The sequence below is a fragment of the Rutilus rutilus genome (assembly GCF_951802725.1).
Source record: "Rutilus rutilus genome assembly, chromosome: 21".
NCBI lineage: Eukaryota > Metazoa > Chordata > Actinopteri > Cypriniformes > Leuciscidae > Rutilus > Rutilus rutilus.
The window spans coordinates 23,838,748-23,857,912 of record NC_140226.1 but is presented as its reverse complement, the minus strand read 5'-3'; the positions used below and the strand labels follow the sequence as shown (position 1 = coordinate 23,857,912).

Genomic DNA, 19,165 nt, shown 5'->3' with positions numbered 1-19,165 from the left:
TAAAGATACAGAGACTGTTCCACCAACAGCCAAGCAAAGAGGATACTAAGGTTCAAGGAGAATCATGCGAGGTCTTATACCTGATGTCCCAGTGCGCATGATCATGCACCAGTATGAAGAGCGTGTAGGGGTTCATCTTGGATTTCTGAATGAGGCTGTTGATCTTTCCTACTGCACTCTGGTTCAGCTTTACCACATACTGCTCCGCTTCCTTCAGTGAGAAGCAGTCTTGGTTCAGCCCTAACTCCCGTAACACCCCTGGAAATACAACAGCAGGAAGTGAGATCTATCTGCAATATTAATATAATACCTCTATGGGATTTATCCAAGTCTGTGACAAAAATTGCCTATTTAAAAAAGGAAAAGACCTTTAACTTCCTGTTTTAAAAGGGAAATATGTCAAACCGAGAAATAAAATTGCTCTGTATCTGTGATACAGAAAAAAAGAACAATAAGAAAAATACGTTTTTTCCAAGTGTGCTATTTGTACACTTCTTTTAAACAAAAAATAATAGAGTATACTTTTAATTTACATGGTATGTACTCATAATCAGAGATATACTTAAAATTATACTTAAGTACACTTGGCTTATACTGGCAAGTATTCATAAAAGTATATTTAGCCTAAAACATTTTTTTGGTACTTTTACTCAAAATACTTGTAAGTATGTTAACTTCACTTACAGAACTTGCAGTATAAATACTATTAAACTAGTAGTTTACTGTAAAGTACACTTAAAAGTGTACTTTCATAAATTAAAAAGTGGACTAGAAGTTTATAACTAGTAAACTAAGAGTAACCGTATGTAAAACTTAGATATAAATTGTGTACTCAAAGGTTACTACTGTTACACTTAAAAGTATACTTTTATAAACTGAAATAGTACACTTGTAAGTAAACTATTAGTACACTGATTTAGTTTACTTAACACAAAGTGTCACTGAAAATAATACTTAAGTTTACTTGATAAAATGACATTTTTGTAAGGGTGCAGTAGAGAGTCATGGATAATGAGTGGCGGTACTCTACCTGAGTTCCACAGGTGAAGGACGACTTGATGAAAGGTGACCTCAGAGGGCGGAACGCAGATTAAGAACTCAACCTTGTCGAAGGAACCGAGGTCCAGGTTCTGTGTGCTGGAATCAGCGATGGCACAAACGTGCGAGAGCAGCTTCCGTGCCACAGCAAGCTGAACGGGCCGTATCTCGTGCCACTCTACGGAGAATTCTATCGAAAATTCCGACTGAAGTGTTAACACACCTAACGCTGAAGGTGAAAGAAATTTATTGCAATAAATGTATACTTGAATACTTTAAAGTCAGTCTCACCGGCACACTTGGGTTTAGGACTGTCTCCTGATGGTTCTATACCAGAATACTGGGAGGTGTTCTCAGGACTGGCTTTCTCCAGCAAAGCCTCCACATCTCCATCTGATAAGTAGTAAAGAGGTGCATTAAACACTGAATGAGGAAACTGCAGAGGTGAGAACCGTGTATCAAACCAGAGGTCTTACCTGGACCCAAAGAACTGAAATAGGACCCCAGCTCTGCTGCCATCCCAGAAGACAGTTCATGGACGATCTCTCTCACACAATCACTGGGAGAGAGAAGACTCTCAGCTAGAGCACGAGTCTGATGCTTCCCTGTGTGAAAACATAGATATTATAAAATTATAATCCACTTTCAATTCATTTTCATTTTACATTCTACATGCTCATCACATATGGTTATTAAAATTCTGACTGACACAGCTAAAAAAAAAAAAAGATAAACCATAATTCTAGACTATTTGTTAGCAGTAATATATAAAAATTAAATCAGTTGTTTTAAATGCTATACGTGAGTTTAGGCATCAAAACATTAAAATATAAAGTGTGAAAAAAAAAACATTTTTAATTGTGCAGTTTTTTTTTAGCAGTGATAAAGTTAAATACACTTTAGATATTAAATGTTTAATGTGATAATGTTTAGCTTACTGCTTTGTTACGCTTTCTAAAAAAATCTTGAGATTAATCACAATTATTTTATTACATTGATAGCTGTAGTTTTTAACTATAAGCCGTTGTTATTTTAGCATTATTTATATATAGTATTTATTTAAATTGGCTAAAGATTTAACGGTGTTATTAAATTATTTTTGTTTTTTAAAAAGTAACTTGAAGTACGCGTTAAATTATAGCAAAGGTAATCTAAATGTAAAAACAGAGGAAATAAACATGCACAAATAAATATCCAATACCAATACAGATAAAAATGTCTAATGGTTGATATGGTACTGATATATTTCTAGTGATATTGTTAAAGAAAATCTAGCATTATTATTTGGATATCTGTAATCTACATACCTGTCACCACCACACATGACTCTATTTCCTGGCTCCTGTTCATGCAGATGATCACCACATAATTGGTGTGGCTCAATCTGCCATCCACCAGTCTGTGAAAGGTGTCCTCCAGCGCCTCGGCCAGAGAGGGCGCTGTGTCCAGCACCAGAACTCCTTCCCCGCATGAGCTGGTGGCCAGTTTGGCCAGCCAGGGGAGCTGAGAGGGAGTGAGGGGCTGTGCGAGGCAGGGAAGAGGAGGTGGAAACTGTGCATGTGTCTGCTGATACTGCCGGATCTCCGTCAGGTGTGACTCGCGCCAGGAACGCATGAAGATCTGCTCCAAGTCTTCCATCAGAGGAGCCTGGTCAGGTGCTGTTGTAACATGATAGACAGATACAGAAAAGGGTTCTCTTCAGCTTTATACATCTAACATTACGGCTTTCGTGCTTTTTCTTAAACAGTACAAACTTATCTTTATACATACATATATTTTAGGAAGGGACTCATATTGGGGGGTTCCTGGAATCAAAGTTGACTATTGTACATAAACAGACTGTGTGGAATGTGCATGTATACATGCGCACTGAAATACTGTTGTTCTCACCAAGCTGCACTAGATAGTAGACAGTCAGCAGGATCAGCATCTCAGTGGAGATGGGCTGAATGGGAGCAGTGCCGTACTGCTCGTAGACGCGTGGGAGGTTTTGGGAACTGCGATAGCATTTCTGCAGCAGGCCACTCACAAGCACGTCCCCGAGGTTCCCACACAAATGTGGCAGTGTCCCGTGCCCTACAGACAAAAGCACAAACAAGGTGTAACTGAACAGCTGGCCCAAGATAAAGTGGTGGGAACCGCTATCGGACACTGCTCACATCACACGGTAGACAAAACAGGCACAAACCACCGAAAACATTATTTTTGTTTCTTCTGCAAGTATATAAACATTCCCAATATTTTTTATATTGGAAATATGTCATTTTTTTATTTTGTAATGTCATTTTATAAATATTAGTAACAGAAACGGCTGTTATTACAAATAGGGTCAGAAAAAAAAGAAAAAAAAATTGTAGAACAAAGAACAAAAACATTTAGAAATCTTACCTTTAAAAATGACAGGCCGTAGTCCACAAGTCTGGAGTAGGTGATCAGGCACTGTGACAGACTCCCCTGGGCCAAGGGGCAGAGAGGACCCCATAGATAAACACCCAGATGCCCCGCTGTCAGCTGAAGACAAACACATCCACACTTGATGTAGTTTATAGATGTAATAGTGTATCAACACTCACTTGACTTGCAAAAAAGTCTTTCGTCCTCTGTCAACTTGCAGATCACATTTTTGTGATATAAAAGACATGAGTGTGGTCACACCGTGAAAGGTATTGCAAATATGAAGAGCTCAGTCTCCACTGGGCTAGAGTAAAATAACACGGTTACGAGGTGTGTGAAATTCAAACTAATTTATTAACTCCTGAAAAAAACAGAAAAAAATCGGCACACCAAGGCTCCAAAAAATAATAATAGTGTAATCACACTCAGTAACTAGTTTTTATTATTATTTCCTTTGTCGAGCACCCAATTTGAGCATTGTTTTTGCCAGTGATGTACGTGCTTTGGTCCTGTTTTTTGTTAAGTAACCCCTGACCAATCGGCATTAACAGTTATCAAAATAAAGCCTAAAGTCTAAAAAGAATAAAGACTAAAGTCTAAAAAATCTATTCAATAGTACCTGATATATATATATATATATAGAATACTGCTTTGAAAAAAGTTTTTACTCCTACTGCTCTCCTAAGAAAATCAGTTGAAGATTTATAAAGCCTATATTAGCTATAATTAAAAAGCCCTATCTGCTGCAGTCAGATCACATCTTATTTTGGGCACAATTATTATTATTTTTTCTCTAGCCTTAAAACGCCTAGCCATAAGGCCTACTAATGCTTTATAATATTACATATTATTTATTTTATTTCCATATCAGAGTAAATGGCTAATTTCATAGCAAACAATAGGCTTCTTACACAATTACAAGAAAAAACAACTATATTAGATCTTTCAACTTGGTATTTCTTAATTTAAAAATTTTCCCTGGTGAATAATATGTTGCAAATGTAGAAGCAGAAATATTGTGTCTGAATGAAACCCAAATACTACTGCCCACTGATCTTTTAATGATCTTACAGGGCACTATATATATATATATATATTGTTATATATAAGTATATATAAATATTCATCCCCCACACCCACCATGACTCTGGGCTAAGCTGTCAAAATGGTTCAAAGGCTTTAAAAACAAATTCTATTCTGAAAAAATTCCTATGCAACTAATGTGTTTTTTGTATACTCTTTGTAATCTTATTTCTTTTAATGTTTGTACCCCTGGCAAACAGTTTTGTTCTGTACATTTTTGTTAATAAAATTCATAAAAATAAAAAAAGCTGTCAAAATGGCTGAGCTAAGCTGTCCCAAAATCCTATATATGCACTCTTTTTCAGAAAGACAGATTTGTTCACAACACAAGAAGCAGTAAATGAGGGCAGTGAATTCTATGTCAGTAGAGATATAAGTGTGTCTACCTGATTTGGTGCCATTAGTCGTGGTGTTGGGAGCAAGTCTGGGGGTGACTTCTGTAGGAACAGAGGATTCTGGGGACCATCCCTTGTGTCTCTTCTTGGGAGGCCCAGAATTTACCATGGAGCCTTAAAAAGCAGCACAACTGGTCAGTGGTCAATATGACTAACAAAAAAGCCTGTCTGTCTGTATCTATCTATCTATCTATCATCACCGCTGTATGTTTTAATATCAAGGCTATTAAAACCTTTTTTAAACTTTCAGACAAGTATTTGCCAAGCTTACATCAAAGTTTACCTTGACAAACTTTCCTTTTTTCTTGTTATTCTAAAAGCAATGGAATGTAAATTCGCTTTAAAAGTGGGTTTTGGTGTCATAGGAAGTGACTATTATGTTACACATTAACCAGACTGTAAACAAGAGCGGATATGCAAAGAGAAACAGAAAAAAAGGGTAGATGTGTTAAATCCTAATGAAAACCAAAGCATCAGGAAGGAAGTCTCACATTTTACAATGCAGACAGAGAGCAGGAGAGAGCAGGGAAGAGACTTTACAGCACCACTTTATGGAGGTGATAGTCAGAGAGTGCTGGAAGAAAAGAGAGGGATCTTTTACAGCCCCAAATGCTGAATAATGACAGACACCAACAACAAAAGAGGAGGAGGAAAAGGTCTAGACAATACAGCTGCCTCTTTTTAAAGCATTTAAACATTTCAAAAGGGGGGCTTTCTTTCATTAGAGGTGTGAAGTCTAAAGAGAGGATTCGTTTAGGGACCGCCCCTGTAAAATTGAGGTTTCCTTTTTCTCTGATCCAAGCTTGAAATATAAACACTGAGTGATTAGTGACTCCTGGATAGTGACGGCAGGATTACCTATTACTGTGGGCCTTCCAGGGCCGCTGGCCACTATTCCAGGCTGTGGCGGTCCAGGAATATGACTGCCGTTGCTTATGGGAGGGGAGCCCTCAGATATATGGAGATGAGTGTTTAGATCTGTGTGATGGGGACAGGGTAAAATATATCAGTTTAAAGATAAAAGAGATTCTATTTTTGAAAAAAGTAAATATATTCATTGGAGATTATGAATCTAGCAATGAGACAGCGACAGGTCAATAATGTCTATACCTACTCCTGCAATATTTCATCCTTCTGTGCAATAAAATTGCTCAAATTTGCTATAATATTAATTTTAGAATAAAGGAAAAAGCAAAACACGCAAAAAGAACTATAAAAGGGAATGGAAATGGCAAATGAGCTAATAAGTGGTCCTCTGCAGCCATCTACTGGTTATAATGGTAATTACATGTCATTTTCACGTGTGTTTGTTTCCACCAGTTTTCCACTTAAGCATGTCACATTTTCCATGTTATCTCCATGAATGAAAATGATAAATGTAGATCTTCTTTAAAGTTAATTTTACTGCACAAATGTAGAGTTAAAAATTAATAGAGTCTAAAACAATACATGCATTGAAAAATATATTGATATTCTTAATGAATACTAGCTGGTTATTTAAAATGATCAGAATTTAATTAAATATTCAGGGATTGACTTGATAGGCAGTGTAGAATTGTTCATGCCTACCCTAATATACAAACTATATATATATATATATATATATATACACACACAGTACTGTGCAAAAGTCTTAGGCATGTTAATATCCCCCACCCCCCGTCCCCCCCCAAAAAAGGTTTTAAGTCAGTTATTTCTATCTTTTGCTGTAGTGTGTCAGTAGGAAATATCAGTTTACATTTCCAAACATTCTTTTTGCCATTAATTGTAATAATCCAGTGAGATTTGTGTATGCACAAGGAGTCTGACAACAGCTGGTATGATCTGATCTCACCATCATCGAGTCCGTCTGTGATTACATGAAGAAACAGAAAAAACGGAGACAGACTAAATCCAGAAGAACTACGGGAACATCTCCAAGATGCTTGAAGAAACCTTCCTGCAAAGCTACCTGAAAAACTATGCGCAAGTGTACCTGGACATTATTAACATGCCTAAGACTTTTGCACAGTACTGTGTATATATATATTTTTTTTTATCATACCATCATTGGGGGCTGAACCCCCCTAATTTGAAATCCTAGAATCGCCCCTGCGTCTATGCAAACTTGTTCTATCTGAACACCCTGTGTTTCCTACCTGTGTGGTTAATTGTGTTCAAGGCTGTGTGTGCTGAATTGGGAAGCAGGTCAGAGGGTCCATGTCCTGATTGTTCCTCTGGTCCAGCAGCTACATTACCGACTGCATGTCTCATTCGGCTGTCTGCACATAACATGAGAAAAACATTTTTTTCTAAGAAAACCCTAGAAACCACATGCAACTTTTGTGCCACTCACATTTTGTTTAGAAAATGTAAACATATAGTTTGCTATAACATTCCATTTATTATAAGCGTGTGTTGCAGTTATGTCATCCGCCACTTTAAAAGCTTTTTAAAGTGGGATGAATTCTGATTTGCTGCCATTGGCTTTTTTTGTTCATTTGGAAAATTCCAATGACTTTGTTCCTCTGTGTAGCTGTGGTGTGGACTTTCCACTGATCTATATAGAATGACATTATAAATATATATTATATATATTATGTCATGATATAGATCAGTGGGACTTATTATATATTTATATTAGTCCCACGGGACTTACCGGGACTTACCTATTTTCATAGAATTAGAATATAGCTATAGTTATCGTTATAGTTATTGTCCTGTGTGTGACCAGGCCATTACACTCATTTAGGCATTCTTTAAAAAAATAAATCTCTGAATATGCGCATACACTGCCAAAGCTCTTTGGCCCAATGTTGACGTGTCACCATGGTAGCAGTGAGCTCAACTAGAAATGCTGGCCATCTGGACTGTCAGACTGAGAAGGCAAGCACTGGTGAATGGGTCAGGGTGACCCAGGATGCTGAACAGGGTCAAGTTAACCCTCCTGCAAATCACTGGTTGTCAATAATTCATGCTGATGCTAAACGCTGCTAAAATAAGATGCCATTCAACATGATTACCATAAAGTGTAGAATGATACCTTCATCGTCTAATCATTTTGGTTCAATCTTACCTATTCTTTTCCAGCAGATTGGTGGTCCCTTGACCAGAATTCCCTGTGCATTTCTGAGCAGGTGGTACTTTAAGTGCTTCTGCTTCTTAGGCTGCGTGGTGAGCTTCAGGTTGATGTGGTTGGCAAACTCAGTGAAGTAGCGGAAGCCCTTTTCTCCACAGCCCATGCAGTTCCCTGAGAAACCTATAACAGACAAGACATCTGGTGAATATCTGCTTTTTTGTGGCTGTCTTCGAGTGCACAGATGCGGTCTATATTCCTTGAGGACCAAAATCAGTTCTCTAAAATAGAGACATAGTATAGACAGTACCCAGCTGAGTGCCCAGTTTCCATAGCCACAAACCATCACTGGGGGCGAGGGTGCTGAGCTAAGTTGAGTGCCATGGAAAACCAAATTAAAGACCTAAAAAGGTCTCTATGTCAAATGAAAATGTGGTTCCGCCGACTACTAGGTTAGTCAGTAGGGTGGTCCTTATTTTTAAAGTCTCCAATTGTCATGCTCTTAACCCTTCAAATTGTTCCTTTATATAAGAAAATACAGCATACCAATTTGTATGGCAGTAACATAATTACTGGTAGCTCAATAGCTTTAAACTTTCTGAGATTTTGATAATTTTTGTAAAAACAGATCATTTGAATTGGTATTGTACCTGGCTAGTAAAATTCCAAAAAAATCTACATAAAAGCATCTAATGCACCATATATTCCTAAATATGTATTTTAGATACATATCTCAGTTTACTGATTGTAGAAACTAAATCCAAATTAATCCATCCATGACCCGTTTTAGCAGATTTACCTTTCCTGGTGGAATCAATACATATTTCTATTGATGATCACCTTGGTTATTGTTTGGGTTTAGAGCACATTTTATGGTTAAAAAAATTACATTACGTTCCTTGAAATTGACCCGGAACTTTGGCCGAATCAAGCAGATTATCAGGAGGCACAGGCAACCATACATGCAATGAAAGTAGTCGAGAGAGGAGTGGCTCTGATTCAAGAATACAATGGCTATCTCACACACTCTGAAGAACAATTGCAGTTTCACCTTCATGTGGTGGAAGATCACCGACGGATCTATCCAGACTGCAAAAAGTGGCAACACTGGCTGCTGAGCATCAGAAATGAGGGATTGTTGAAAACTTTGTGCTTTTTTGAGATTGTTGTCATTGTCATGTCAGTGTTGCTCTGATTTCAATAAAATGTAGTTCATTTGCAGCAACTTTTAATATTACTTGCATATCACAATAACGCCGCACAGCTTAACATAGGCAATCTTCCACAAGATTGAGCTACCTCTAAATATCTTTTTTTTGTCAACATTTTTGCATATTTCTAATTTTGAAGTTAAAAGGAACAGTTTAAGAGGTTAAGACACTAACATTTTGCAAAAAAAAAAATATTTGACTTGATAAGGACCACCCTATTAGTCAGGGCTTTCCAATGCAGGGTATTCAGATTCTGGTTCATCAGGTTCAGTGTGTCTTACCTAAAAGTGCATTACGTCCACATTCATCAGGGAGAAAGCGCAGGTCCACCGCACACACCAGAATGTGATCAGGCACACTTGGTGATTTCGCGCCGACGAGCAGAAATCCAGGAGGGACTTCCAAAGACTCAGTGGCCATGGATGACAGCCGAAGGTCTTTGCCCGCCTGACAGAACCCTGAAATGCAGAAGTCTGGTCACCATTGTATCAGGACACAGTGACTCTATGAATGTGCGGAATCACTAGTCTGAATGGCTATAAATGTACTGACTTAAATAGTCACTAAAGATCTGCTCTGTTACACATGACCTATATGATCTAACCATCTGTAGTACAGGATCCCTCCGGTGGAGGCTTCATCTGAAATGGGATTGGAGGGCTGTTTGAATCTGAGCCATCCTCTTCCTCATCTTCCTCATCTATTCGACCTGTTGGGAAAAATATATCTTTTTTAGATACAATAAAATAACCAACTAACTAACTGATATTAAATAAACATGGGTTAAAATAAACATGGAAGAGCTTTTATCACTTGATGCTTTATCACCGCATGTCTATTTAGGAGAAGTATAAGACACTCAAAACATCAAAGAGATGCATTCTAAAGAGTGTGATACCACAGAAGACTGAGTAAATGCTCACCTTCATGAGAAGAAGGCCTTTGCTCTGCCTCCAGGTACAGCTGAGAGAACACAGGTCTGGGCACCACTGTGTTGGAGCGCAGTGACGCCTCTATGGAGTTGTGAAGCACTTCCTCAAACCGTGTGCTCTGAAGGTGTCCTGTATACGAATTCCCCATGACCTTTAATAGAATGGAGAGAATCTGTTATACAAAAATTTAAATGGCTTCTTCAGAAAAATTACAAACAAAAAATGTATGCCATCATTTTCTATAAAAGTGTTAATAAAGTTTATAGTCGTCATAGTGACATAATTGCAGTAAAATGCATTCCTTGATTTAAAAAAGTAAATAAATAAATAAATAAATTATATATAAGGAAAATCAGAAGAAAAAAAACATTCATTTTTAAATTTGTATGAATGTTTTTCTTCTGATTTTTTTTCTGGAATTTATTATAAAAAGGAAAATAATCCCTGTATTGTACTATACTCAGTAAAACAACACACCTGCAAATAACAAAACTACAGTTTAATTTGAGAACTCTGCAAGAAAGCAAACAACTGTAACACAGAGGTTATTTGAGGTTACATGTGATTTTAACTGCACACAAACTCATTTTAGCTGATTTAATGTCAGTGACTCATCAGGCAATCAGCCTCTCTCCGTGATCAGGAAATATGATTAGCACAGAACAAGACTGAGCTCAAATCATTTACAACAGGCTGTGAAGAGAGCCCGTTTCCCCATGGATTTTTGTAGGGTGTCCAATTTGCAACCTCATAAAGTCACCATGAGCCAATGTCAGGGTGTCCTGACCCAGACTGACAGAGAGAGTGAATGAGAGAGAGAGAGAGAGAGAGAGAGGGAGATTGATCTACCTCTAACAGTAAACACAAAGTTGGAAACTGTGAAAGGCTGCGCTCACAGGATGAATAATGTATTTTTATAGATTTACTCTTTTTATTAGAACATTGAGTGAAGAACAGACTGAAAGTTACGGAAAGTCTTGGCATATGCCCTAGCTTTTGTTTAACACTGACAAATTGTTATTTTCAGTCAGATCTTTTTGATGAATTAAGTTCACAAAACTGGTTTGAAAGACTAGTTCACAAATCAGACAGATCTGGGCTGTATTTCAAAAGCCTAAGTGGATTATATAGACAATTGGTGCCAATGATTTCTACAATCTATTTAAGGTGTGGTAACATTAGTGAAATTTTGGCCAGTGTCCACTGTCAATAGTGTAGCGACGCATGAAGAATCACTCACAAAGTAGTCACTTTCAAACCAAGCAGTTTTCTGTTTGTTCACCAACTTAAACACAAGTGAAACCTGCGTGGGGAACGTTTTAGCCCTCACGTGAAACTCAGATTGTGTTGATTTCTTATTGAAATGACTGCAATTTCGTCCACGAAATTTCACAGAGCAGTGGTAAATGTGACCACACCACACATTATCAGACTGACAATGATTTTGGGAAACGCGGCCCTGGTTCGCACGTTCAACTCACTCACTTGAATCAGTCACAATAGTTAACAGCTCACTGGAAGAGATTATCAGTAAGTAATGACTTAAATTTCAGTCTGTTAAACACACAATGTTATTGTATGATTTCAAAAGACATTTAGACTATTAGTCGTATGGACCACTTTTTATTGTGTTTGAAACCTTTTTTGAAACTTGGAAGCGTCAGTCCTGATTCATTGCAATTACATGGAAAAGGATGACCAGAAATGTCTTCAAAATATCAGTTTTTGTATTCTTATGGGCTTGGAAGATGAGTAAATGAAGACTTTTTGATATTTTATAGAACTATTCCTTTTACATCTGCTTTTATTTATATGTAGGTATAGGACACCAACAAATTTATTTTGCCCAACCATGTGAAATGGCAACACAAGCCACTAATTAAAAAAGCTCTGGGGTAGAAAAAAAGCCCCTTCGACATAATCCCCTCGCCTTTAAATGCTCTCTGCCATATGTTCCTAGACTCAGCACACATCCCACACACTGGGAATTCACAACACAGTAACACCCTAAAACAATGAAGAAGACCAGACACGTCATATAAACATCAACCAGTACCACCATAAAACTTTTATATAAGCAGAAAGTGAAATTAACATGCTCCCATAATGTTGCTAGCCAGAATCTTTCGTGTCACATGGCAAAAACTTTGTGGACTTTTTCTTTCTTTCTTTTTTAGCTAGTTAGGAGCTGTGCTATTGCCCCTCAACAACATATTAGCATTTGTTCTGAGGGGGAGAAATGGCAGTTAAATAAACAAATGCTAACGCAGACAGGCTCTGCAGATAGTCGAGGAGATAAAAGAGCAAGACGTGATAGCAGCGAGAACGTTCAACAGCCCCATCCTCCCGGACAGAGCTTCCTTACAGGGAGGTGACGAGGTCTTTCATCTTTCCCGGACTCCCCCCCCTCCCATCACCCAACTATTGTGTCTCTGTTTATGGCCTTCTCTCTTACAGACAATCCTCTCTCTCAGCCTGTCTGTCTTACCTACACGTCTTTCTGACACTCTTTACACAGCACTTCAAGTGCTGAAGAATTAGCTAGAAAATATCACAGCTGAGGCACATTTGTCCTCTCAATTTTATATTAAAACTGATTCACACTGGCCCAACAAACACCATCAGGTTTAACACACAGAGTCGCCGACCCAAGAAAACCAACCATTGGACATCAATATATATATACTTCCGTGTGTATACAAGTGACGTTAAAAGTAACTGATCAAAAGTAACAGTAAAGACATTTATAACGTTACAAAACATATATAATGCAAATAAATGCTGTTCTTTTGCACATCCTGTTTATCAAAGAATCCTGAAAACACAATCACATTTTTCACAAAAATGTTAAGCAGTATTTAACACTGATAAGAAGAAATGTTTAAAATCAGCATTAGAATGATTTCTAAAGGATCATGTGACACTGAAGACTGGAGCAATGGCTGCTAAAAAATCAGCTTTGCTATCACAGAAATAATTTAAATGACTAAAATGTTAATTTTTAAATATATTAAAATAGTAAATGGTTATTTTAAATTGTAATGCTGCCTTGTTGAGCATAAGAGACTTCTTTCAAAAACATTTAAAACAAAAATCTCACTGACCCTAAACTTTTGAATGCTATAGTGTACAGTTTTTCCATTAGGGGTTATTTTAGAACTTCAGCCTAACATTTCACTTTTCAAACAGCTACAAATTCTAATTATTCCAATTTAGAAAAACTAAATTGAAAATTGCAGTTCAGGTGAGGAGATACACATAGTTCTTACAAAGGCACACGTATCCCTAAAAATTGGCATCTGAAGAGCTGAAACAGAAAGAAAGTGCTACTTTCACTACTTATTTCTTCTCTAAAGAGGATGGAAGAAGGGGTTGGATGGCTTTTAAGACTTTAGCCTTGGGAGTTGTATGTGTAAGTGGGGGCAGGGGTCATTCCCTGCTTCTCACATACAATGAAACCGAGCAGACGACTAGTAGAAGAGTCCGAAACAGAGAGAGGAAACTCATTGAACGTTATTATTGATCAGGGAGTGGGTGACACAGCAGGTTTCTGCTTCGCCTCTGCCCACTGTCTCACTCTACCAGCACACACACACACAAACTCCTGCGTAAAGCTTGCCGCATAGCAACAGGTCAAAGGTCAGGGCTGGCAAACAATGTTTGGCCAGTGCTTTGATGTGCTCAGGCATGGTCCAGCCAGAGGCTCAATGGACACAAAGAGGCTGAGAAGGGCAGTCAGATAGCACCGCTTCATTCTTCTCATCACCTTTAGCCTTTGACCCCTGGACCCCTGCGAGAGATCACATTTCAAGGATGGCCAGTTGCATTCAGACAGGTCTTTTTGTCCAGTCTGAAGGCGTTTTGGGATACTGCGGGAATAATTTGTTCATTTTCATCAGAAAGAAGCATATATTACTGGATTAAAATGAAGATATCTTGTTAGTATCAAAGCATGATGCTTATTATCATATAGTGATGGACTGAGTGTCACATTCACAGGATCTGTATACCCGTCCTAAATAAGTATCATTACACTTCCACCAATGGCATCGGTCCTACTAACTAAACACAGTCTGCTGTGATACGTGCAGAAAATACCCTTCTGGCCGTGAACATTGCTTAACACAGTCCAAACACCAGCTGTTCCCACCAAAAATAAGCTGTCCTTTCCAATAACTGTCTTAATAACAGATATATGTCATCTTTTGACAGCTGAAGTAAGTGGTCAGTCCTGAGTTTCAAGATATCCTTTGTTCAAATCACCCGAGGCTCTTGTTACCAATTTCTATAGTTACAACTTCAGTCTGACAGAAAGTTTGCACTTTTGCAGGCTGAAAAGGCTTTTGTTTTCTTGTGACAGAGCTTGTGAGGAAGAAAGGCTGTCTCCGTCCAAAGGGCTGAGTTAGTTTTCCTCCCAGTGGTTGTGGAGTGGCTTTTGCAACACACTCTCATGGCAATTTGTAACTATTTTTACGCTTTGGCGAAATGGTGGCTAATTCGTATGAATTTGTGCAATCTAATTTGTCTGGTTTCGTACGATCTGCTAATGCACCACAGACGGTTAGGTTTTAGGGTGGGGTTAGAGGTGGACCTTTATGCTTACTTTAAAAAAAAAATCATTAAAATCATACAAATCCCATTGCACAAATGTATACAGAATCACCACCTCATGAGATCGGCTGGCTTTTGTGTAAAACTAAAAATAGGATCAACATCATACTGAAACAATCTCCCAATCAAGTATAAGAAAGCTTCATATATCAGAATTATCAGTGAAAATAATAATGAAAATATACATAAATGAAACAATGAATAATTCAATGAAGCAAAACTCCTAAGACAGGCTATCTAATGTAGACATGCTACATCTACTCAAATCAATCAGGGAAAATGGCCATACGACTACATTATTATTAAAAGATCAGTCAAATTCAATATGTCAGCTTGATCAGACACAACTGAGGAAGTGACAAATGACATATTAATTCTTCCTAATGCAAGCACACTTGTTTTGCATCCTCAGCTCTCAAACCTTACTGCAAGCGTGGATTTTCCTTCATAAATATTGTTTTTTTGCCACTCTGATATTAGTACGAGTGAATTTATTTGCAAATGCATCCACAAAACATAAGGGAAAATGCATTGTAGCGCTGTAAAAAATTGTTCTAGTGTCAAAATTTTGTATAAAAATATTTATCTGTTGAATATTGTATTGTGAAGCAAATGGTGGTGCTTTTACAGCCATATTGTTTTTTTAGGAAACTCCCTGGCTGCATTCGAAATAGCACACTTCCCTACTATGTAGTAGGCGAAAAGCAGTTTGTAACAAAAGACGCATGTTCGAATTCACAGTACTCATTAAAGAGTAGGTAAAAAGTGCCCGGATGACTTACTTCTACCGGCGAGATTCTGATTGTGTGCATACATGGACACTTTATTTTATCCCATGAGGCCACGGGAGAGGATTTATGAATGGCAGTGAAGCGACGTAACTGACGCTGGTAGGTCACATGATAATGACAACATGGCGAATGTAGTACGCCCAGATACATCATACATCCATACTATATAGAATGTACTTTTTTAGGGATTGTGTAGTTACTCATTGAAAAAAAAATACCTACTCGTATGCGATTTCGGACGCAGCCACTGTGAAAGCAAGAGGCAACGTCCTTGAGTGAAAAGAAGAGATAAACTGTCTGTTTGTGTTGTCTACATGGGAAATGGAGGGAAATCCAGTAAATCAGAGTATACATTTAAACATTCTACTCTTTCACAATATATGAATAGTATGCTCTGTTCATAAGATAAGGATAGCAATAAATTCCTGATTCTTTCAGAGGTTATTTGTAATTTTATTAGACACTGTTTAGAGTTAAATAATGCAAAAACAATGTTTAATGTAAAATAATCATTACAAAGTTCCACATGAGTTAGAACGAGTCCTGCAGTCAGAAATCAAATCAATAACATGATGTTCAGTGTGACACTCTACAGTCTACAGGGATTTAAACTTCTGTGCAACAGGTTAGTTAGCACTGTCAACATGTCCTGACATTTAATACAATCTACTGCAAATCAATGACAATATTTTGCCATTAACTCTTTAAAACATTCGTGTTGATTATTAGGCCTAATTACATTACAGATGGTCAAATAATAGTAACAGTGTGTTTTATCTTTGCATTTCATAATTAATCAATGAGAATTATACTAATTTATTTTAAATAAATATGTTGACTTTAAATTATTTCATTTATCGATCAAAAAGTTATAAGTAATATTAGTTGTAAGTTAAAAGATTATAACAAAAAGTACTTTTAGTCAAAAGTCTTTGTAGTCTTTATAAAAAATATAAAGTCTTACTATGACATGATTTTCATTAGAAATGTGATGGGAGCAGAGTATGGATGGCAACAACAGCATTCTTTCCTATATTTACTATAGATCAGGTAATGCAATAAGCGCAACACACTAAAAGCAAACACAAACTTACCGTTAATTGACTGGGAAAGCACTCAGATATTCCAGGGGAAATTGAATGGGATCGGACTGTTCATGTACATATCTCCGAGATGCGCGATTCATCCGCCTCCGCTGAACACGAGCGGTCGGGTCGGGTCAGCCCTGCTGTGAAAATGCCCCTGGCCGGTGGCCGCATGTGATGATTTTTTTTTTTTTTTTTAGCGAACAGGACACCCCTCCCTCCTTGTGTGATGGTATCGTCCCTCCATCGTCTTCTGAGATGATATCGCCCCCTTCATTCCCTGTAGAAATGGTATCACCCAACTTCACCGCTTGAGCGGGATTTTGGGAAAGGCATAAGAAACTGTCAAGTGTAATTTAAACGCCAGGTAAGTTGCTGCTTTTTATCATATAAGTAAAAAAAAAAAGTGCAGTTCACAAATGCGTTGTCTCAATGTGGTTACTGTGGTAAAACCATATGTAAATTTCCTAAGGGCTGGTGAGGACTAAGTAAATCCAAAATCAATGACAATCAAACTGTTGTGCAGTGCTTTTTGGCGTTTTCCCCCCGTTTTTTTTTTTTTTTTTACCTATATAGTTAGTGGACCCAGAGTTTTACACAAACTATAAACGGACCAAGTGCATGAATATGTATTAATCCATCAAGAAGATTAATGTGACAATGAATTTTATACAACATGCACGTATACAAACATAAGTGTTTCTATCCATCCATCAACTCTTTACTGCCATCTGCTGGACAAATGGAGTTACAACACCAATTGTGTTTAAGAGGAACTTTTGTCCTTTCCTTTCCTTGTCTAACTATCTTCCCAGTTTAAACATGGGTCCAATTGTATAACCCAGAATGTAGTATTACCACTTTACTGTACATGTATTAATCATTATATTGCTGGTTTAAGTTTTCTTGTGGCGTTATCACATCCAATCAATATGATCACATCTGAAATACACCTCAGCATGTGAAACGACAAAAACGCTATAAGAAATTAACTGTACTAAAATGTTATTTTAAATGCATTGCTGTTTAGATGATTTGATTCTGACCTATTAAGCAGGAAGTTCCCGTGTGGCACATCACATCCCTGTGGATCTACTGAGTTTCATGCATCCTCGTGGGCTGCATTTCTTCCGTAAACTTTGACATTTGAAACATACAAACCTAGGCCCTAAACAATGTGTTGTTTTTGAAATCTCTGAAGAGCTGATCTGACTTAACCATTCACAGAATATGGAGACCTGTATGAAGTTAATGACTTCTCTCATACGTTCCCTCTTTTCCACTCGTCCGGTGACAGAATTATTAAATTGACATGAGCATATCACATAACTGTCACCCATCATGTGCCGCCTCCACCAAATGTTCATTTCTCATTTTTTTCCCCACAAGTCCCGGTCTTCGGCAATCTGTCATCCTGACGGCTTCTTATTCCCCCACTAAGTGCCCACAGGCGAATGTGACGCTCATTGGTGACAAGAGCATTTTAGGTTGTCATGCACTAATGCAGAAGTTCCCGGGGACCCAACCGGTGTATTCATCTTCATCTGCTTGACTTTGCTCTTTCCGCTGTTGTCATAGCTTTGGGAAATTAATAAAGATAGCCCCTTCCTCTCTGTGAAGAGCACTGTCAACAATTTACCCAAATGCACCTCATTAGCTGGTCACTCTGCCACTCAACTGCAGATTTAGGCTTTTAATCCGGGTGAGTTATTGTTACTTTGTCATTAACAGGCACCGGAACCTGATGAGAAAACAAGAGCTGGAGCCTGGCCAAAAAAGGAAAGCTTGCTGGTGATTCATTTGACCAGACCACACCAGGTTCCCCCACTCCAATGGGAGATAATAAGGCCATTTATATGGGTGTCAGTGGACAGGAAGCACGACCATATCTGGACTCTGAAGGGCAGACAATCAAGTCTTCTGAAGGAAATGTTGGAAGGTGAAAGCTAATTTAAAAAAAAACAAAAAAAACTTTATGTTCTGCATATGTCCTTTCCATCTAAACTGATTATATCTCTTATCCTTAGCAGTAGGGCTGGGTATTGTCACAAATTTCACAATTCGATTTCGATTCACAAGCTTGCAATTCGATTCGATTTCGATTCCGATTCGATTAGATTCAATATTGATTATTTTGGACATCAGGCAAATTTTCTCAAGGAAAACAAATCTCTTAACTAATGCTTAACTATAGGAGTCAGCTATAGCCTACTAGGCTTCATTAGCCTACTATAATATTGAAGGTAAAAATTAACTGATTTGTATACAAACACTTGAATTACTTTTATTTATTTTTATGATAATAAAGTTATATGAAATATAAAACATTTAAATGGTGGCTTTCATAAAAACCTGCCATATTTATTCAAACATGCATTAAAAATTGAAGAACATTACAAATTATAATGAATATGTAACATGGTGCATATATTTAGCATTAGAGTTAATTTTTCTAGCTGACTAACGAGTTTATGGTCACTGGATATGGTTTTTCTGAGGTAAATGTGACGTTACATGACATTGTTTACAAGCTGATTTACTGACGTCTTTCCACGGTTGAAACACTGAGC

At 37.6% G+C, this 19,165-nt stretch overlaps 1 protein-coding gene across 1 annotated transcript in view; it reads right to left on the bottom strand.

Annotated features, from left to right (window-relative positions):
* Positions 1-16,767, bottom strand: part of greb1 (growth regulating estrogen receptor binding 1) — a 30,336-nt gene extending 13,569 nt beyond the window's left edge. Inside the window, exons 1-15 of the mRNA XM_084394321.1 lie at positions 16,605-16,767; positions 10,100-10,259; positions 9,781-9,885; positions 9,458-9,634; positions 7,966-8,148; positions 7,049-7,171; positions 5,769-5,888; positions 4,902-5,024; positions 3,427-3,549; positions 2,929-3,114; positions 2,346-2,696; positions 1,515-1,643; positions 1,330-1,431; positions 1,031-1,228; positions 81-258 (exon numbers count right to left, since the gene is read on the bottom strand). Coding sequence (XP_084250447.1) covers positions 81-258; positions 1,031-1,228; positions 1,330-1,431; positions 1,515-1,643; positions 2,346-2,696; positions 2,929-3,114; positions 3,427-3,549; positions 4,902-5,024; positions 5,769-5,888; positions 7,049-7,171; positions 7,966-8,148; positions 9,458-9,634; positions 9,781-9,885; positions 10,100-10,256 — 2,255 coding nt within the window. The 5' untranslated portion in view covers positions 10,257-10,259; positions 16,605-16,767. The remainder of the gene's footprint in view (positions 1-80; positions 259-1,030; positions 1,229-1,329; positions 1,432-1,514; positions 1,644-2,345; positions 2,697-2,928; positions 3,115-3,426; positions 3,550-4,901; positions 5,025-5,768; positions 5,889-7,048; positions 7,172-7,965; positions 8,149-9,457; positions 9,635-9,780; positions 9,886-10,099; positions 10,260-16,604) is intronic.
* Between the last annotated feature and the right edge of the window lie 2,398 nt (positions 16,768-19,165).